Source organism: Enhydra lutris, unplaced genomic scaffold (assembly GCF_002288905.1).
Source record: "Enhydra lutris kenyoni isolate GAN:26980312 unplaced genomic scaffold, ASM228890v2 scaffoldscaffold1, whole genome shotgun sequence".
NCBI lineage: Eukaryota > Metazoa > Chordata > Mammalia > Carnivora > Mustelidae > Enhydra > Enhydra lutris.
Window position 1 is genome coordinate 81,861,631 of NW_019154085.1, and position 22,041 is coordinate 81,883,671.

Below are 22,041 nucleotides of genomic sequence, written 5' to 3' on the forward strand. Positions count from 1 at the left end.
AACAAAACATCCAGCTAAGATCAAGTTTAAGCAGATCACATAGACATGCGAAACTCCAGCGCTAGGGGAAAAGAGTATATAAAATTCATGTTTTTTTCCTCATGATGTAGTCTTTTCATTTCAGCTTTTTTTCCTTTTTCCTTTTCAACCAGTTTCTTACTTTATCAACTTTTTTTTTTTAACATATATTATTTGTTTCACAGGTACAGGTCTGTGATTCAGCAGTCTTACTAGTACTCGCCATACCACATACCTTCCCCAGTGTCCATCACCCAAGCCATCTCATCCCTCCCACCTACCTCCCTTCCAGCAACTCTCAGATTGTTTCCTGAGATTAAGTCTCTTATGTCTCTGTCTCTGGTTTCATCTTGTTTCATTTTTCCCTCCCTTCCCCTATGATCCTCTGTCTTGTTTCTCAAAATTCCTCTTATCAGTGAGATCATATAATTGTCTTTCTCTGAATGACTTATTTTGCTTAACGTAACACCCTCTAGTTCCATCTTTGTCATTGCAAATGGCAAGATTTTCATTTTTTAATTTTCATTTTTACATTTACATTCTAGCCACTGTATTTAATTTTACTTTTGTATATATACAAGTTTTCTGTCTTTACAGTTTTGGGATCTAGTTTTCTAACAAACAGACCAAAATACATATAGGATCCAGTGTTTTGCTCTGTTCTGTTCACCTGTTTATATTTTCTCTTTCTCAATTTTTTTTATTTTTATTTTTTCCAGTTTTGGGTCTCTTCTTATTTAGTGTATTTTTCTCTGGGATTGTTGTTGCCATTTTAGTATATTGTTCTTCTGTTCATCTATTCTTCTCTGGACAGAATGACAAGAAGGAAAACCCACCTCAAGAAAAGAGAACAAGAGAGTACTGACTGCCAGAGACCTAATCAGTGTGGATATAAGTAAGATGTCAGACGTAGAGTTCAGAATACCAATTATAAAGATATTAGCTGGGCTTGAAAAAAGCATAGAAAATACTAGAGAATCCCTTTCTGGAGAAGTACTATAACTAAAATGTAATCAAGTTGAAATAAAAAGGCCACTGAGATGCAATAAAAAATGGAGGCTCTAACTATTAGGATAAATGAGGCAGAAGAGAGACTTAGTGACATAGAAGACAAAATGGATGGAGAGTAAAGAAGCTGAGAAAAAGAGATAAACAGTTATTGGATCATGAGGAGAAAATTTGAGAGATAAGTAATACCATAAAGTGAAACAATATTAGAATAATTGGGATCCCAGAAGAAGAGTGATAGAGAGGGGCAGAAGGTATTTGGGAGCAAATTCTAGCTGAGAACCTGTCTAATCTGGGGAAGGAAACAGGCATTCAAGTCCAGGAGACACAGAGAGTCACCCTCAAAAATCAATAAAAATAGATCAACATCTTGACATACAATAGTGAAACTTGCAAATCTCAGAGACAGAGAAAAAATCCTGAAAGCAGTTCAGGACAACCTTTACCTTAACCTACAATGGTAGAAACATTAGATTGGCAGCCAAGCTATCCATAGAAACCTGGCAGGCTAGAAAGGACTGGCATGGTATATTCAGGGTCCTAAATGAGAAAAAGATGCAGCCAAGAATACTTTATCCAGCCAGGATGTCATTCAAAATAGGAGAGAGAAAAAGCTTCCAGGACAAACAGCAGTTAAAAGAATTTGTGATCACAAAACCACGCCTGCAAGAAATATTAAAGGGGATCCTCTAAGTGAAGAGAGAGCCCAAAGTAACATAGACCAGAAAGGAACAGAGACAATATACAGAAACAGTGACTTTACAGGGAATACAGTGACACTAAATTTGTGTCTGTCAGTAGTTACTCTGAATGTAGATGGGCTAAATGCCCCAATCAAAAGACACAGGGTATCAGATTAGATAAATAAGCAAGACCCATCCATATGCTGTCTGCAGGAGATGCATTTTAGACCCAAAGCACCTCCAGAATGATAGTGAGGGGGTAGAGAACATTTATCATGCTAATGGACATCAAGAGAAAGCTAGGGTAGCAATCCTTATATCAGACAAATTAGATTTTAAACCAAGATAGTAATAAGAGATGAGGAAAAACCATTATATTATAATTAAAGGGTCTGTCCAACAAGAAGATAAATATTGATGCCCCTAACATAGGAGCAGCCAATTATATAAACCAATTAATAACAAAACTAAAGAAATACTTTGATACTATTACAATAACAATAGGGGACTTTAATACCCCACTCACTGCAATGGACAAATCATCTAAGCAGAAAATCAATAAGGAAACAGGGGCTTTGAATGGCACACTGGACCAGGTGGACTTCACAGATATATTCAGAGCATTCCATCCTAAAGCAACAGAATACACATTCTCCTTGAGTGCACGTAGAACATTCTGCAGAATATGGGTCACAACTGGTACCAAAAGATTGGGGTCATTCCCTGTGTATTTTCAAACCACAGTGCTTTGAAACTTGAACTCATTCACAAGAGGGAATTTGGAAAGAACTCATACATAGAGGCTAAAGAGCATCCTATTAAAAATGAATGGGTCAACCAGGAAATTAAAGAAGAATTTAAAAAATTATGGAATTATAAAAAAATGGAAACAAATGAAAACACAACTGTTCAAAATGAAACACAACAGTTCAAAATCTTTGGGATGCCACAAAAGCAGTCCTAAGAGGCAAGTATATAGAAATACAAGCCTTTCTCAAGAAATAAGAAAGGTCTCAAATATACAACCTAACCTTACACCTAAAGGAGCTGGAGAAAGAGTAGCACATTAAGCCTAAACCCAGTAGAAGAAGAGAATTAATAAAGGTTAGAGAAAAAAAAAAATCAGTGAATTAGAAATTAGAAACCAAAGAGTAGTAGAACAGATCAACAAAATTAGGAGCTGGTTCTTTGAAAGAATAAGTAAGATTGATACTCCCCTGGCCAGACTTACCAAAATGAAAAGATAAAGGACCCAAATAAAATCATGAATGAAGGAGGAGAGATCACAACCAACACCAAAGAAATAAAACAATTATAAGAACATATAATGAGCAACCATATGCCAACAAATTGGGCAATCTGGAAGACATGGATGCATTTCCAGAAATAAATAAACTACCAAAACTGAAGCAGGAAGAAATAGAAAACCTGAACAGATGCACAGTCAGGAAGGAAATTGAAGCAATAATCAAAAATCTCCTCTAACAAGAGTCCAGGACCAGATGGCTTCCTAAGGGAATTCTACCAAACATTTAAAGAGGAATTAATACCTATTCTTCTGAAGCTGTTTCAGAAAATAGCAATGGAAGGAAAACTTCCAGACTCTGTGAGGCCAGCATTACCTTGAACCTTAAACCAGACCCCAGCAAAAAGGAGAATTACAGACCAATATCCCTGATGAACATGCATGAAAAATTCTCACCAAGATACTAGCTAGTAGGATCCAGCAGTACATTAAAAGGATTATTCACCACAACCAAGTGGGATTTACTGCTGGGCTGCAAGGGTGGCTTAGCATCCACAAATCAGTCAATGTGATACATCACATAAATATAAGAAAGGACAAGAACCATATGATCTTCTAGATACACCTGATCAAAACTCTTCACAGTGTAGGGATAGAAGGAACATATGTCAATATCATAAAAGCCATATACAAAAAGCACACAGAGAATATCATTCTCAATGGAGAAAAACTGATAGCTTTTCCCCTAAGGTCAGGAACATGGCAGGGATGTCCACTTTCACCACTGTTGATCAACACAGTACTAGAAGTCCTAGCCTCAACAATCAGACAATAAAAAGACATAAAAGGCATTCAGATTGGCAGAGAAGTCGTCAAACTCACAGTTTTCGCAGATGACATGATACTCTGTGTGGAATACTCAAAAGACTCCACCCCAAAATTGCTAGAACTCGTTCACGAATTCAGCAAAATGGCAGGATATAAAATCAGTGCACAGAAATCGGTTGCATTTCTATATACTAACAATGAGCCAGAAAAAAGAGAATTTAAGGAGTCGATCCCATTTACAGATGGACCAGAAACTTGAAGATACCTGGAAATAAACCTACCCAAAGAGGCAAAGGATCTGTACTCAGAAGAATATAGAACACTCATGAGAGAAATTGAGGAAGACACAAAGAAATGGAAAAACATTCAATGCTCATGGAGTAGAAGAACGTATATTGTTAAAACGTCTATGCTACCTAGAGCAATCTATACATTCAATGAAATTGCTATCAAAATACCATCAACTTTTTTCACAGAGCTGGAATAAATAATCCTAAAATTTGTATGGAACCAGAAAAGACCCTGAATAGCCAAAGGAATTGTTGAAAAAAGAAAACCAAAGCTGGTGGCATCATAATCCTGGAGTTAAGCTCTATTACAAAGGTATAATTATTAAGACAATATGATACTGGCACAAAAATGGACACCTAGATCAGTGGAACAGAATAGAGAACCCAGAAAAGGACCCTCAACTCTATGGTCAACTGATCTTTGACAAAGCAGGAAAAAACATCCAGTGGAAAAAAGACAGTCTCCTCAACAAATGGTGTTGGGAAAATTGGACAGCCACATGCCAGAGGAATGAAACTGGACCATTTCCTTATAGCATACACAAAAATAGACTTAAAATGGATGAACAATCTCGATGTGAGACAGGAATCCATCAAAATCCTAGAGGAGAACACAGGCAGCAACCTCTGTGACCTTAGTCCAGCAATTTCTTGCTAGATATAAGTCCAAAGGAAAGGGAAACAAAGGCAAAACTTGACTATTGGGACTTCATTAAGATAAAAAGCTTTCACACAGCAAAGGAAACAGTTGACAAAACCAAAAGATAGCCCTCTGAATGGGTGGAGATATTTGCAAATGTCTTATCAGATAAAGGACTAGTGTCCAGAATCTATAAAGAACTTAGTCAAACTCAGCACCCAAAGAACAGATAATCTGATCAATAAATGGGCAGAAGACATGAACAGACACTTCTGTAAAGAAGACATCCATATGGCCAACCGACACATGAAAAAGTGCTCCACGTCACTCGGCATCAGGGAAATAAAAATCAAAACCACAGTTAGATACCACCTCACACAGGTCAGAATGGCTAAAATGAACAAGTCAGGAAATGAGAGATGTTGGTGAGGATGTGGAGAAAAGGGAACCCTCTTATACTGTTGGTGGGAATGCAAGCTGGTGCAGCCACTCTGGAAAACAGAATGGAGGTTCCTTAAAAAATTGAAAATAGAGCTGTCCTGTGACCCAGCAATAGCACTAGTAGGTATCTACCCCAAGGATCCAAATGTAGTGATCTGAAGGGGCACCTGAACTCCAGTGTATTATAGCAGCAGTGTTCTCAATAGCTAAACTGTGGAAAGAGCCCCAGTGCCAATCGACAGATGCATGGATAAAGATGTGGTATATATATACATCAGAATACTACTCAGCATCAAAAAATGAAATCTTGCCATTTGCAATGACATGGATGGATCTAAATGGTATGCTAAGTGAAATAAGTCAGTTGGAGAAAGACAATTATCATATGATCTCACTGATATGCAGAATTTAAGAAACAAAACACAGGATCATAGGAGAAGGGAGGGAAAAATAAGATGAAATCAGAGAGGGAGACAAACCATAAGAGAGCTTTAATCATAGGTTTTCTGATGGGGGAGGGTAACTGGGTGGTAGACATTAAGAAGGGGATGTGAAGTAATGGGCACTGGGTATTATATAAGACTGATGAATCACCTAACTCTACCTTTGAGACTAATAATATACTCTTTGTTAATTAATTTAAATTTTAAAAATGTAAAGCAAAAAAAATTTATATGAACAAATACCATCATCTTACATTCAAACAAAGTCTGCAAGTACTTGTTTGTTGGTCATGATGTGAATTAATGGAATTCTTACACACTGCTGATGGCAGTGTAAGTTGTAAAGACTTAGGAAAATAATATGGTATGATTTTCTAGAGCTCAAAAATCTACTTGCCACTATGTAGAATTTGTTTTTTTTGTTTTTGTTTTTGTAATAGCAAAAACAAAAAGCCCAAAACAATTCAAATAACCTTTGACAGGAGAATGAGTAATTATATTATGAGTTTAATATTTGATGAGATACTACTCAATAGTGAAAACTAACTTCAGCTGTTTCCAACAGCATGGATGAATCTTAACAAGGGTCTTGAAGAGAAAGCAAATCACAAAAGAATACATATGACCTTTGTTTGAAATAATCTGGAAAAAAGGAAAAGCAAACTGAAAAATATAATTTTTAAGGACAAATATACAATATAGTGAAATACTGAAAACAGGGATGATTGTACTTAAAATGTAGGATGGTGGTAACCTCTGAGAAGAAACGATAAGGAACTCCTGGGTACCTTAAGCATTATTGGTAATATTCTAGTTATTTTGGTTGTGGAGCACCTGTTTTTTTAACATGCCTTAAATATTTTTGTATGAATCCAGTATTCTATTATAAACAAAAACTAAGGGTTCTCACTGAATAACAAATCTTTTTGGATACTCTTATTCTTACATAAGTGTAGTTTTTCAGAATTCTGGTAGAATTGGATCAGGGTTGAATATGGCTGGCTTTGTGTTTACACTTAGAAATTTCTCTAGATTGTTTGATGTCATAGATTGGTATTATCATTAATTAGGAGCTTTTCTGTTTCTAGGATGAATCTGAATTTAGAGACAAACTCACTCCAATTACCGTTTTTATGGAGTATCGGTTGGATTACAGAACAGCTGCTGATGCGACAGGCTTGCAACCCATTCTTAACCAGTTCACTCCTGCCAACGTTAGTCGACAGGTACTGTACTATCTCCACTTGTCGCTAATTTTATACTTTAATTTTTTTAAAGTCTTACACTTCATCTTTTTAAATATCATATGGGATTGCTTTTAAAATGTTGGGTTTCTAGTCAAAGAAGTCAGAGGAAAGAATCCGAATTTTTGGGTCAGATATATTTGAAGCCACTCAGAATTTAGTTATATGCGGAGAAAGCAGGGTCATGTTTCATACACATTAAATAGTAAAACAGTTCAAGGAAAACAAAGTGCCAGTCTGGTTACATACTATTTTACTGTTTTTGATAAACAAATTTTATATCTATGTTTTCTTAGCTTTACATTTTAATTATAAAAAATTGGGACGCCTGGGTGGCTCAGTTGGTTAAGCAGCTGCCTTCGGCTCAGGTCATGATCCCAGCGTCCTGGGATCGAGTCCCACATCGGGCTCCTTTCTCGTCAGGGAGCCTGCTTCTCCCTCTGCCTGCCATTCTGTCTGCCTGTGCTCGCTCTCTCTCCCTCTCTCTCTCTGACAAATAAATAAAAAAATAAAAAATCTTAAAAAAAAAATAGTATATGTGTACACATATGCAACCTCTTACATCTCTGTCATTTAATTAATTCATGTATATTGTTTCATTCCAGTTAAATTGACAGTTAAGATCTGTGTCATGCAATTTTATTCTCTTCTGCATATCCCTTGTGACTTAGAAGAGGAATCCTTTCATTATTTTCCCCCTTTAAATCATTTTCTCTCTTCTTTTTGTCTGTCCCTGGGCTTGAAGTTTTTTGAATATTAACAATAGATGAGGAATGGCTTCTTCTTTTTCTTCTTTCTTCTTTTAAAAATTTGAGATTCCTTCTTTTCATATTCTGCCCAACCTCTTCTGCTACTTCCCACTATTTCTTTTTTTTGGATTTTCCATACTGCTCTAGCCTCCAGATCTAAATGGAGAAAATTCAGGTTTTTTTGTTTATTTCATCCATCCTGGATTGGTTAATTTCAGTGCTTCTAGTCCCTTTTCCTTCATCTCCTTCCAAATGGCCACGAATATGCTGGACTCATTTTGTCCAGTTTCCGTTCCTTTTGGTGTGCCCATCAGAATTGCTTCCATGTGCCCATAGCTCCTGATTCTTTTACACTCTGCAGCCATATTTCCATGATGTTGACAGAGGCATAGTCTGCAACAAGAAATTCTGAAAGGGAAATTTGTTTTTCCCAAGATCATGCAACTTAGCTAGCAGCAGCAGGTTCATGCTAAATCCTCATTTCTTTTCTTCTTCTTTTTTTTTCAAATCTTCATTTCTTGACTGTACTTTCTCTTCTGTATAACACTTCATTCCAGAATCATAACAACTTAATTTGAGATAGAACTAAAATGTTCCAGCTAATTGTATTATATGCTATGAGTGTTTTTCTTCTTTTTCATTCTTGACTAGCTACACTGACCTATTTAAAAATAAGCAGCCATGGGGCTCCTAGGCAGCTGTCGTTTGAGCATCCGACTCTTGATTTCAGCTCAAGTCATGATCTCAGGGTCCCGGGATCGAGCTCTGTACTGGGCTCTGCGCTCAGTGGGAAGTCTGCTTGAGGATTCTTTGTCTCTCTCTCTGTCCCTAAAATAAATACATCTTTTTAAAAAAGCAGCCATGATATTTTTTACATTTAGGTATGCAAACAGGTTGATGAGTGTATATAAATATATGTGTGTTTATGTATACTCACGTATACCTACATATACATTGATTTATATTGATTTACACTGCGTATGTGTCCTACCTTGGTATTTTTTCATGCAGAAACAATAAAATGCTTTTTTCTAGGCCCATATTCTGCTTGACTGTGGTGAAGACAATGTCTGCAAACCCAAATTGGAAGTTTCTGTAGATAGGTAAGTTTTGCTCCAAACATTAAACAGTATAACAAGAAATTTAAATGGAAGAACACACTTTTCTGTTCAAAGCAATAGTATATTTTAATGTGAACTAGTTATAAAGGAGGATAATTCATGATTTTCTGTAGTAGTAAAACTATCACTATTGAACTTTGAAAAAATAAGCACTGTTTTTGCTACTTGCCTAGGTTGACAAATCTATTTCCATGCAGGATGAGCAGTGTTACAAAGTAATATCTCTTAAAAATATATTTCATTGTAGATACCCTGTTAACTACAGGAATCTGTTTAGTATTTTATGGTATATAAATTTTAAAGAATATTTTGAGAATCATGACAGTGATTAATTCAGCTTTTAGAAAAAAATTCAGGGAATTAATAAGTACCTACAAAGAGATATAAAATTACTTCAATAGATATGACTGGTAGTGATCTATTAGTGGCATTAATTCTTCTTTTCCTTAAAGAAGCATTGGATTTGCATCCAGTGTGCTATTTCCAGTTTTCTGTTGAGCCGTGAAATAGGCTTAAAATATCTTGAGACACTGTTGAACATGTCAGTGCTATATATTTCTTTTGTTTCTTTGAACAACTATGCTCTCCCCGTGCAGTTTTTTTTTCATTGTCTAGATTTGTATTAACTTGTAGTGATCAAAAGAAGATTTATATTGGGGACGACAATCCTCTGACATTAATTGTTAAGGCTCAGAATCAAGGAGAAGGTGCCTATGAAGCTGAGCTCATCGTTTCCATCCCCCCGCAGGCTGATTTCATCGGGGTTGTCCGCAATAGTGAAGTAAGCACACTGCCTCTTTAAAAATTAAAACGCACTCATAGATCTCATTAACATTAATGAGTTACTCCCCTATTTAGTGTAGTACAAGCTTAGCCATTCTACTTAAGGCTAAATTGCTAGGCAGTAGAGTGCCTGTCTTATATAATTCCTTTCAAGCCTAATACTTTGCATAATGCATTGATGGGACGTTTTTAGAATTGCTAGCTAAGTGCCTGAAACAAGGTCAGATAGATAAAGTGTCCTAGCCTGTCCATCAAATAATTTGTTAGGGGTAATAAGGTTATGTGTCTAAATCCCCTAGGGATCTTTTAGAAATACCTTTACATTCATATGTGGCAGTTGTACACAATTCTGGCTTCTCCCATACCCACTCCCCATTTGCTCAAATGGATGGATATATTTTTAAAATAAGAAGCTTAACTATGCAACTGCATGATGTTGTCTAGGAATTTTTAGTGTGTTTTTTGGGGGTCATTAATTTATTTTCCTTTCAATCTCCCCCCCTCCCTTTTTTTGGCTGTCAAAGGCCTTAGCAAGACTTTCCTGTGCATTTAAGACAGAAAACCAAACCCGCCAGGTGGTATGTGATCTTGGAAACCCAATGAAGGCTGGAACTCAAGTAAGATATTTTAACTAAATGGATTTTTTTTCTTTTAAAGAAAAAAGCATATTTTTCTGTGGGTTTTTCCACAGAAATTTTTTTATAAATATTTCAGAATGTCTCTGTAAATTGGTTTCAATTTAGAATGTAACGATTATCAGAGTTTGATTATAACTGAGAAAATATAATAATGGATTGCGCTATTACACTGTATTCAATAAGCAGTGTTTACACTGCCTTCATTTTACTAAATGGATTGAGAACATGGGTTAAACTAAGGACTAAAATTGTAACTCTGATATTTTTACCAAATGATTTAATGAATCCTTAAAGCCAATCCGACAGATACCAAGACTCTCATTATTAAGTGTGATAGAATTATCTCATGAATTTGAAACTTTATCATCGTCCCAAATAGAATTAAAGAGCATCTTAGTTGGATCAGGCTCCCCTTGAGGTGGAGAAGGGAGCCCAAGAGTTTGAGAAAATGCAGTCAATGGGTCTGCTTCTGAAATGCTCTAAAAAGTGAACAAACATATAGCTAGAGAACTCTTAGTATCAAGGAAAAATGGGAGTATATTTCATCTTACTTTTTTTCTTGCTACTTTTTCTATAAAATTTAATTATAGTACAAAGATTTTGGTAATCTGAAGATCTGTTTATCTTTCCTGTTAGATTATTATTTAAAGGTACAGACTTGGCAACTAATAGTAAATAAGCCTTAGAGGTATAATGCACAGCATAGTGAATATAAATAATAAACCTTGTGGTGGTGCCTGGGTGGCTCAGTCAGTTAAGTATTTGACTATTGGTTTCAGCTCAGGTCATGATTTCAGGGTCATGAGATCGAGCCCTGCATCCAGTGTAGATAATTTCAAGTTATTTCAAGTGGCCCGCTCCAGGCTTTATAAAGTGAGAGGTGGTTTGATGAAGTCCCCCCAGAAGTTCCATTTTTGTGTATCATAAATAATCCCCAAGAAGCCTGCTTTCTCTTACCCTGTTAGCTCAGTTCTTTTTTTAAAAAAGATTTTATTTATTTATTTATTTGACAGAGACAGTGAGAGAGGGAATACAAGCAAAGGGAGTGGGAGAGGGAGAAGCAGGCTTCCTGCTGAGCAGGGAGCTTGACATGGGGCTCGATCCCAGGACCCTGGGATCATGACTTGAGCGGAAGGCAGACTTCTAACAACTGAGCCACTCAGGAGTCCCAGTTATTTTCTTTAAGAACAATGTTCCGGGCGCCTGGGTGGCTCAGTGGGTTAAGCCGCTGCCTTCGGCTCAGGTCATGATCTCAGGGTCCTGGGATCGAGTCCCGCATCGGGCTCTCTGCTCGGCAGGGAGCCTGCTTCTCTCTCTCTCTCTCTCTCTCTCTCTCTGCCTGCCTCTCTGTCTACTTGTGATCTCTCTCTGTCAAATCAATAAATAAAATCTTAAAAAAAAAAAAAAAAAGAACAATGTTCCCCTGCAGGAATTAGGATGATTATTGTTAGTGGAGTTGTGATAGGCATAGAGAAGTTCTGGCTCTAACCCTACCTCTCAAGCCTTGTGTAAGCGAGGTTCTCTCACTTTTTAAATCTGTTCATTCTTCCTTTCTGCTCCATTAACACAAGTTCAGTTGTTAATTTCCTGTCACCAAATCAGTGTGCAGAATTGCTGTACTGTCACTGAATCAACAGATACTCACTTTTGTATTATTTATAAAGTTAATATTAGGTATTATTATGAGTACATAAAATTATGTTAATAATTGTTAAGTAGGTTCCTTTATGATTGGCCCATGTATCTTAAATAAAAGAGATTCAATAGAAGATCAGATTTAATTATCTCTGTTAGAGTGTTTTCAGTTTTATTATAAGCTCAGAAAAACCCTCTTTTGGAACAACTCTTTATATTTGGACATTGGAATTTAAATTTCACTGATTAGACATTGTTTTAATTAATACAGTGCTATCTCTTCCTCCCTCTTCAGCTCCTAGCTGGTCTTCGTTTCAGTGTGCACCAGCAATCAGAGATGGATACTTCTGTGAAATTCGATTTACAGATCCAAAGGTATGGAAACAACTTTTTTCAGTTTGTAATAACTACTGAGGAAATGTTACTTGTTATAAACATATTATGTAATATATTCTGAATGTTATGGAATAGAGTAGGCTGAAATTTCAGTACTTGACTATATCATTTTTATTATTATTATCATTTTTATTTTTTAATTTTATTTTAAAAATTTCACTTATAATGTTTTTGGTGTTCACTTTTCAAGGTTGATTATCATTTTTAAAAATAAAATAGTATTCATTGTTTTGTATAAATATATTAATGTCATAAATACTAAAAATATGGAAAATCTAGAAACAAATAGAAAACAATAATTACTCATAGATACCCCTGTGAACATTTTGTTATATATCATATTATATCAGTTTCTTCTACAGAATAAGATTCTTATTTTACTTGAACACGTCTCTATATGTTTAACCATTTTCCTTATTGGTGGACATTTAAGTTGCCTCCAGTTTTTTTTTTTAAGATTTTATTGATTTTGAGAGAGAGAGACCAAGCAAGCGGACAGAAGGGCAAAGGGAGAGAAAGAATCTCAAGCAGGGGGCGCCTGGGTGGCTCAGTGAGTTAAAGCCTCTGCCTTTGGCTCAGGTCATGATCCCAGGGTCCTGGAATCGAGTCCCATATCAGGCTCTGCTCAGCAGGGAGCCTGCTTCCTCCTCTCTCTCTCTGCCTGCCTCTCTGCTTACTTGTGATCTCTGTCTGTCAAATAAATAAAATCTTAAAAAAAAAAAAAAAAAAAGAAGACTCTCAAACAGACTCTGTGCAGAGCATGGAGCCAAATCCAGGCTCCATCTCATGACCGTGAGATCATGACCTCAGCCGAAATTGAGAGTTGGACACTTAAGCCACCCAGGCACCCCTGCCTCTAATTTTTTTTTTTTCAAACTGTGATGAACATCTTTGTAGAAAATATGTTTTTCATTTTTTATTATGCCATTTTTAAAATCAATATTTCTATCCTAAGAATAATTTGAGATTTGAGCTTGTAAAACAAAAGTAAAAGAAGTAAAATTTGGTCATTTTGGAATTAAATGCCAATGAAAATCATTTTAGTAGTTTTTTCCTTTCTTTGTTGCTTTTAATTTGTTCATTTTTCGTTTCACTGCATTTCCCTCTGTATGTCTTTGATGATGATCATGCTTAGTTCAGGCCTAAATGTGTATTTTTTCTTTTTCAGCTCCAATCTCTTTGACAAAGTAAGCCCAGTTGTTTCTTACAGAGCTGACCTAGCTGTCTTAGCTGCTGTTGAGATAAGAGGGTCAGTATGATGACTGAGTTGAGTGTCTCATTCTTGTGAGATTTAAACTGCTTTAAAATGCAATTACTTTTTAAAAGCAACTATGAGGCTCAGTAGCTTCTTGCGGGAAGTATCCCTCCAAGTTTCATGGTAGTTTTACTAGCGCTATAGCTTCTGTAGAAATAAGGTCCTAGGTGTATTCCAAAGCCCCAAATATTTATTTGGTAACCTCTGGAAATAAACCGGATATGGCAACAGCAGGCACAAAATAAGTGTGTTGAACTTTTATGCGACTTCATTTGCCAATTCACCTATTACATTAGATTCAGTAATGAGTAGTTTTTGTGTAGGTATGTGTGGATGTTCACATATACATACAGCCTTTTTTCTTTTAAATATGTATATTTTTAATTGGTAATGATTTGATTCATTTGGATACAGGGTACTTTTGAAAATGAACTGACCATATCAGTTTGGTATTCATGGTAGGTTTTCTTTGGTCATTGTTTAGAGTTTCAAGTCCTGATCATATCTTTCTTCCAATTCCAAACTGGGAGCATAAGGAGAACCCTGAGACTGAAGAAGATGTTGGGCCAGTTGTTCAGCATATCTATGAGGTTTGCCGTTGTTAGCTTTAACTGATACGTGGTAGAGAGCCTTTAAAGAGAAGAACAGATAGGCTACTTATAAAAAACCAAATCTGCATAATGATTATATAAACTGCATTGTTTTTTTAAGGATGTATCAGAACTTTCTTTGAATTGTTTCCCTATTCAGAAGTTCCTTTTTTAAAGACAAGTAGCTTCAAGTGGTTAAAGAATGCAGTTTATACAAATTGTTATCTAAAACCAGTTAATTCTACTTGAATAAAAGCAATAGATCATCGTTGAGTATTTTCATATGGATGTTTTGAGGTTCTAACTAAAAATTGAAAGTGTCTGTAGCAGATCATCAGAATTTTCTTCCTACAGAAAGAAAATTTTCTATGCCATCTTTCATTTGAAAACTTTCTCCTATTTTCCTCTTGTTATATATTTTTATCCTGACATATACCGCCCTATAGTAGAGACAAGTGCTGAGTTTGATCTCCTTTGGCCAGTAATGATCATGTTGTAATGTCAGAGTAACTATGGAACCTCTGCTGTAATTCAGCTAAAATTGGTGTAGGGGGAGGATTAAGGAATAGATTTTTGCCCAAAGTATTTACATTTTCTTTTCCCCATTAGTTGAGAAACAATGGTCCAAGTTCATTCAGCAAGGCAATGCTAAATCTTCAGTGGCCTTACAAATATAACAATAATACTTTGTTATACATCCTTCAATATGAAATTGACGGGCCAATGAACTGCACTTCAGATATGGAGATCAACCCTTTGAGAATTAAGGTAATGTGCTTAATAGCAATTTTTTATTATGATGATATTTAATGCTTTTTCTTTCTAGATCTATGAGAGAAATGTATGAAATAAAACATTTATTTATTTTTGAAGATTTTATTTATTTATTCGAGAATGAGAGAGAGATGAGCAAGGGGGAGGGGTAGAGGGAGAAGCAGTCTCCCTGCAAAGCAGGGATCCCGATGCAGGACTTCCATCCCAGGACCCCTGGGATCACGGCTAGAGCGGAGGGTAGACACTTAACCGACTGAGCCACCCAGGTGCCCAAAATAAAACAATTATTTTAATAACACAAACCCATTCTACAAAAATATTTTACTTCATAACCAGTACACTAAGGATTAAATTGTTTATTTGTATAACAAGCAAGGATTAATTCCTTACTCTGAGAAATCCTATTGAATCATTTATTTATTTAATAAATAAGTAAGAGACCCAGTTCGACTTTGGTTCCATTGCATTGTGGTTTATCCACATATGATATTGCTACAGGGGTGTTTTGTTGTTCAAATTTTTGTCTGTGGAAAAAGATCTAACATTTTACTTAACCAGGCTCTTTTGACTTCCATGACTTAGAAAAATGTCATTTTGTGGAATTCTGTACTTTTGCACGTAGTCCTCTCCATCCTAGCACATGTATTTGGATAAGAAGCTATTGCCCAATTTGGACTAAGGAAAGTTAAGAAAACAGAACAAAAGGCTCTTTTGAAATGATATATATTCATGATTGACATTTATCACAATTGTGCACCATGAAATCTCAGGCTGTTCCCTTGTGTTTTATCCATGTCTCCCCTAGCTATGCAAGGGAAGAAGAAAATCATAGATAGGCAGAGGTAACTTTCCATATATTAAGGACTCTCTCTGCTTACTTTCTACCATATACTAAGTGGTAAATTTGTCCTAACACGTTTTCAGCCACGGTGTTTTAATCACATATAACGGTTTATGCCAAAACATCAATGCAAAAATGTTTTCCACTGTTATATATCACCAGTTTCTCTGTAATCCTAGATCTCAAATTCACAAGCCGAAAAGAATGACACAGTTCCTGGGCAAGGGGACCGGAACCATCTCATCACCAAGCGGGATCTCACCCTCAGTGAAGGAGATGTTCACACTTTGGTAAGTGCCACTTCAACAACAAGCACTTTAAACATTTAAAAATATGTGATTATAGAACCGATGCCAAAGAACGCTTCAAAAATAACAACAGCTGTGCTTGGAAGAACCACATATATTTTTATACTATTCATTCCTCTTATTTTCCTTGTTCCTAGTCAAATTAATGCCAGATTTTCTTCAAATAATCTATCTTTATAGATGGTAATAAAGTATTTTATATTCCAATTTATTTTTCTAGCTGTACTCCAACTGATCTCTTTCCTGACCTCATCCTAATCTTGAAGGCTTTAGTGCAGTATTGGGAGAAAAACCCAGGAGGCCTCAACAAAAATGAATTACAAGAATAATTAGCATTATGATCAACTTTTGTTGAGTTAGTCTGTGTAAGGAATACAATGTTATAATATGGCTTATCATTTACGTTTTTGAAATTTAACAGATCTGCAAACCATCAGCTAGTGGGGAATCCAGTATAGTGTTTATATTCATTAGCAAACACCAATTACATTCACGTCACCACATTCCATAGGTCTTCTTAGTTTTCATCTGCCTCATCTCTCAGTGACTTTTGGCCCTGTTCGTCACTTCCTCTCTTGTGCCATCACTCCTCATTCACTTCCGAGACACGGCTCTCTTGGCTCTTTGCCTGTCAAAACTATGCTACTTCTTATTCTTCACTTCCAACCTTTAATTCTATAGTGTTCCAGGGCTCACATCTCAGATTTCTTACCTACTCCATGTACATTCATTCATTAGATCTCTGCCTTCCAATACTATAGACACCAGGGACATTTCAGGTAGCCACATGTGGCTCTTGCTTTGGGAGGCAGAGATATCTCCATACTGATGATTTCCATGATTGTAGGAAGCTCTGATCAGACAGTGCTATACTAGAGGATGTTACTCACTCTCGTGGCTATAAGTACTGTCTCTGTGTGGATGACTTCAATTTATATTCCTAATCCGATCCCAGGCATTGAACTTCAGACTCCATTATCCAACTGCCTACTGGAACTCCTCTTAAATATTTATTAGTAATCTTAAATTTAATCCCAAGAATGTACCCCTGAGTTTTCCCGACTCTGCTCTTCCTACAGTGTTCCACATCTTAGTAATTCATTGTCCAGAACCTGGGAATTGTGATTGACTCCTGTTTTTCTTTCGAATCTCACATCCTGTATATTAGCAAATGCTATCAGTACCTACTTTGACCTAAATCTGGCCCCTTCTCAGCAGCTATACCACTGTTACAGCCTTACCCAGGCTACCTTCCTCTCTCACTTGGATTATTGCCAGACTTCTAGTTGGACTCCATATTTGTCTTTTCCCCCCATTACAGTTTATTTGCCAAATAGGAACCATAGTGATTTTTTTAAATGGTGAAGAGGTCATGTCAATCCAGTGCCTTCCCATATAAGTCAGAGAGGAAGCCAGAGCATGTAAAGCCTTTAAGCCCAACAAGATCTAGGCCCTTAGAACTTGCTGGCTGCGTTTTCTCTCCTTACTCTGCTCCTCATATTTTGGCCACCTTAGTTTTTCATTAAATAGACATACCCAAACATGTTTCTGCATCCAGGCTTTGAAAATATTTCCCCATCTGCCTGGAATGCTCTTTAGGGGAAATGCTCTTTGTCCAGATAAACCCGTGGCTTATTTTCCCATCTCTTTCCAGTGTCCTTAAATGGCAGATTATGACAGGACTTCCCTCACCAACCCATGTGAAATAGAAATTACTTTTAACCCCTACCCCACTTTTCATTCTGTACGTTATCCTCCTATAGAACTACGTTTTTAAAAAATTGAGATAAAACTTACATGATATAAAATTCACCATTTTGACCAATTTACAGTATGCAATTGAGTGATTTTTAGTATATTCATGACATTGTGCAACCAGCACCATTATCTAATTCCAGAACATTTTCATTGCTTCAAAGAGAAATACTGTACCCATTACATAGTCACTGTCCATTCTTCTGGAACTGTTACCAGTTCCGGCAACCACCGGTCTGCTTTCTGTCTCTAAGGATTTGTCTGTACTGGACATTTCATATACATGAAATCATATGATACGTGATCTTACGTGTTTGGCTTCTTTGACTCAGTGTAATGTTTTTAAGGTTCACCATGTTATAGCATAGAGTAGTACTTCAATCATTTTTTATGGCTGAATAATACTCCATTCTGTGGATATATGACATTTTGTCTGTCTGTTCATTGGTTGACGAACATTAAGATTGTTTCTTTTTACTTTTTATTTACTCTCAGTAGTGCCATTATGAGCATTCATGTACATGTTTTTGTGTGGATATGTTTTCAGTTCTCTTGGAATTAAACCTAGGAGTGCATTTGGTGGGTCACATGGGAACTCTGTTTAACTTTTGAGAAACAACAAACTTTTCCAAAGTGGTTGCACCATTTTTATTCTCAACCAGCAATTCCATTTTTCCACATTTGCTATCACTTGCTCTTACCTTAAAAAAAATTGTTTTTTATTTTGTTTTATGGTCATCCTTGTCAGTGTGAAGTGGTGTCTCATTATGACTTTATTTGTATTTCCTTAATGACTAACGATGTTTAGCATCTTTTGAGTTGTAGGTCTTCTTTTAAGAAATGTCTTTTCAAATCATCTGCCCATTTCTGTTTGTTTGTTTATGTAAATTTATTTATTTTAGAGAAGAGGGGGAGGAGCAGTGGGAGAGGGGAAAAGGTATCCCAAGAAGACTGACTCAACACTGAGCATGGAGCCCAACACAGGGCTCCATGCCATGACCCCGAGATCATGACCTGAGCTGAAACAAAGAGTCAGTTACTTATCCAGCTGAGCCACCCAGGCACCCCATTTTGCCCGTTTTTAAATTGGGTTGTTTGACTTTGTTGTTAAGTCATAAAAAATTATATATTCTGGATACTTCTCTTTTCAGAACTATTGTTGCACGTATTTTCTCTCATTTTGTAAGTTGTCTTGTCACTTTCTTGATAGTATCCCTTTGATGCAAAAAGTTTTCTAATTTGAAGATGTTCAGATTTGTCAAACTTTTTTCTTTTGTTGCTTCTGCTTTTGCTGTCCCATTTAAGAAACCATTGCCTAACCTAAGATCCTGAACATTTACACCTAAGTTTTTTGGTTTTCTAAATTTTATACTTCTGAGTCTTATTTTGATCTATACATGTATCTTTATGCAAGTACCAAATTGTTGTGATTATTATAGCTCTGTAGTTAGTTTTGAAATTGAGAAGTGTGAGTCCTTGAACATTTTCTTCTTTTTCAAGATTGCTTTAGCTATGTGGGGTTCTTTGCAATTCCATATGAATTTAGGATCAGCTTGATCATTTCTACAGAAAAGGTAGTTGGAATTTTGGTAGCAGTTTTGTTGGATCTGTAACAATTTAGGAGTGTTTTCATCTTAATAATAGTAAGTCTAACAGTTCTTGAACATGAGGTATCTTTCCATTTATTTAGGTCTTCTTTAATTTCTTTTAAAAATATTTTGTACTAGTAAGTGTATGCAAGTCTTGCACTTTCTTGGTTAAAATACTTCTATGTATTTTATTCTTTCGGGATGCTCTTTTTTAAATAGAACTGTTTTCTTAATTTCATCTTCAGAATTTTCATTATTGGTATATAGAAATACAAGTTATTTATATATCAGTCTTGCATTCTGTACCTTTTCTGTACTTGTTTATTAGCTCTAATAGTTTTACTGTGGATCTTTAGTGTTTTTGTATATAAGATCCTGTCATCTGTGAACAGATAGCTTTACTTCTTCTTTTCCAATTTGGGTACCTTTTATTTAATTTTTTTCTTGCTTAATTGTACTGGCTAGGGCCCTCTGGACAATTTGAATAAAAGTGTCATGAGTGGGCACTGTTGTCTTGTTTCTGATCTTAGGGGGAAAGCATTTTTCTTTCACCATTAAGTGTGGTGTTAGTTACCAGCTTCTCACAGATGCCCTTCCCTGGGTCATGGAAACTTGGTTATTCCTTGTCATCGACTAGTGGTACTACTTACTGGATAGCATTGTTGTGTAACTATGCATGTGACAGGTCTAATGCAGTTTGACCAGCACATGCAAGGTGGTCATTATTTCCTATCTTTGACTGCCTGCCTTCCAGTTATTGATAAAAACACTGAATGTAGCAAAGACCATCAGCATGCCACTTGATTTCTACGGGTCTGACATGGCATAGCTGTTAAGATTCATTCTGGTTCTTTTCTTTTCCATAGGCATAGAAGATCGGATTTTTATGTCTTAATATAATCATCATGCTCTGGGTTTACCTAAGAATATTAATTTCTAGAAGAATGTTGACTTCTGGCCATAAAAATACATCTTTTAATATTATAGATCTTATCTTTATATAACAAATCACATTAAAACCAACCCTTTTATTTTTTTTTATTTTTTTATTTATTTTTTTTAAAGATTTTATTTATTTATTTGACAGAGAGAGATCACAAGTAGACGGAGAGGCAGGCAGAGAGAGAGAGAGAGAGGGAAGCAGGCTCCCTGCTGAGCAGAGAGCCCGATGCGGGACTCGATCCCAGGACCCTGAGATCATGACCTGAGCCGAAGGCAGCGGCTTAACCCACTGAGCCACCCAGGCGCCCATTATTTTTATTTTATTATTTTTTTTAAGTAGGCTCCATGCCCAGTTTGGAGCCCAACATGGGGCTTGACCTCACAACCCTGAGATGAAGACCTGAGCTGAGACTGAGTCAGACACCTAACCAAGCCACCCAGGCGCCCCTAAAACTGACCCCTTTTAACAAAAAGCATTCATAGACTCCACGATTAGCCTATCATTTTAAATATTATTCTTATAAGGCAAAAGAATCTGGATCATCTCTTTATTCCTCACATAAAACAACATTACTTTTCTTGTAAGTGAAGAATTCGTTTTGGCAGGGTTGTGGAGTTGCTGAGTGCCTGAAGATTGTCTGCCAGGTTGGACGACTAGACAGAGGAAAGAGTGCCATCCTGTATGTAAAGTCCCTGCTGTGGACTGAGACCTTTATGAATGTAAGTAGACAGATAACAGCATTCAGCAGTCTATCCATTTTCTCCAAGACATGAAAAAGGCCTCACATCTTGGAAATCATTTCATTATCATTTCCATACAGAAAGAAAACCAGAATCATTCATACTCTCTGAAGTCCTCTGCTTCTTTTAACGTCATTGAATTTCCTTATAAGAACCTTCCAATTGAGGATATCTTCAACTCCACATTAGTAAGTCATTGATTTGGGGAAATGGAATAAATGTACTCGTTCAATGCCATAGATTTTTATTTTATTTTATTTTAAATAATGACACCCTAACTATTGTAAAAGTTACCTGGTAGGCTTGTAACCTAGTTAAATATTATTTAACTCCCTCACCCCAGAATTATTAAAGGTAGATTTTTTTACTTTAGCATCCCTATGTAAGAGATTTCATGGGGAATGTTTCCCCATGAAGTTAGAAAGTTGGAAATTAACTATAAAAGGTGAAGGTGAAAGATTTTAAAGATCTATAATTTGAGGATTAAAAATGGGACCAATACATCAAAGCTGGATATTCAATTATTTAAAATTATTTAAAAGTCACTTCAGAGGTACCTTGAAGTTAACCTGCTGTTGGGAATTTTATGTGCGTATGTGCATGCTTCAGTACCAAATACATAATCACAAATTATCATATACAAGAAAAGAAAATGTGAATACCATTAAAACAAAATGTAATAGGCATTCAGACATTTGTTGAGTGATTTAGTGAACTATTTTTAAAACTCAAAACCTTTCCCCCCCCCAAACAGGTTACCACTAATGTCACCTGGGGCATTCAGCCCGCACCCATGCCTGTGCCTGTGTGGGTGATCATTTTAGCAGTGCTGGCAGGATTGCTGTTACTGGCTGTTTTGGTGTTTGTAATGTACAGAGTAAGTAATAGACTTGGGAAGAGCAGCAGGAAGGGGAAGCAGAAGAAAAGGGTATGGGAGGGAGGGAAAGGAGGAAGAATAGAAAAGAATGGAAGGAAGAAAGGGAACTTTAATGATGCATGATAAGCACAATATATTTGAAGGGAGAAAAGTTGTATGAGGTGCTGCTCAAATTTTCTTGGTGATAATACAGTCACTTAGTGCTT

General features: G+C 36.2%; 1 protein-coding gene across 3 annotated transcripts in view; it reads left to right on the forward strand.

The window, feature by feature from the left end:
* Positions 1-22,041, forward strand: part of LOC111155043 (integrin alpha-V) — a 105,517-nt gene that overhangs the window by 79,696 nt on the left and 3,780 nt on the right. For all 3 annotated transcript variants that reach the window (XM_022515185.1, XM_022515261.1, XM_022515105.1), the window contains 12 exons: positions 6,686-6,823; positions 8,626-8,693; positions 9,345-9,492; positions 10,019-10,111; positions 12,063-12,142; positions 13,332-13,412; positions 13,903-14,008; positions 14,618-14,776; positions 15,803-15,913; positions 20,824-20,937; positions 21,039-21,146; positions 21,713-21,835. In XM_022515185.1, coding sequence (XP_022370893.1) covers positions 6,686-6,823; positions 8,626-8,693; positions 9,345-9,492; positions 10,019-10,111; positions 12,063-12,142; positions 13,332-13,412; positions 13,903-14,008; positions 14,618-14,776; positions 15,803-15,913; positions 20,824-20,937; positions 21,039-21,146; positions 21,713-21,835 — 1,329 coding nt within the window. The remainder of the gene's footprint in view (positions 1-6,685; positions 6,824-8,625; positions 8,694-9,344; positions 9,493-10,018; positions 10,112-12,062; positions 12,143-13,331; positions 13,413-13,902; positions 14,009-14,617; positions 14,777-15,802; positions 15,914-20,823; positions 20,938-21,038; positions 21,147-21,712; positions 21,836-22,041) is intronic.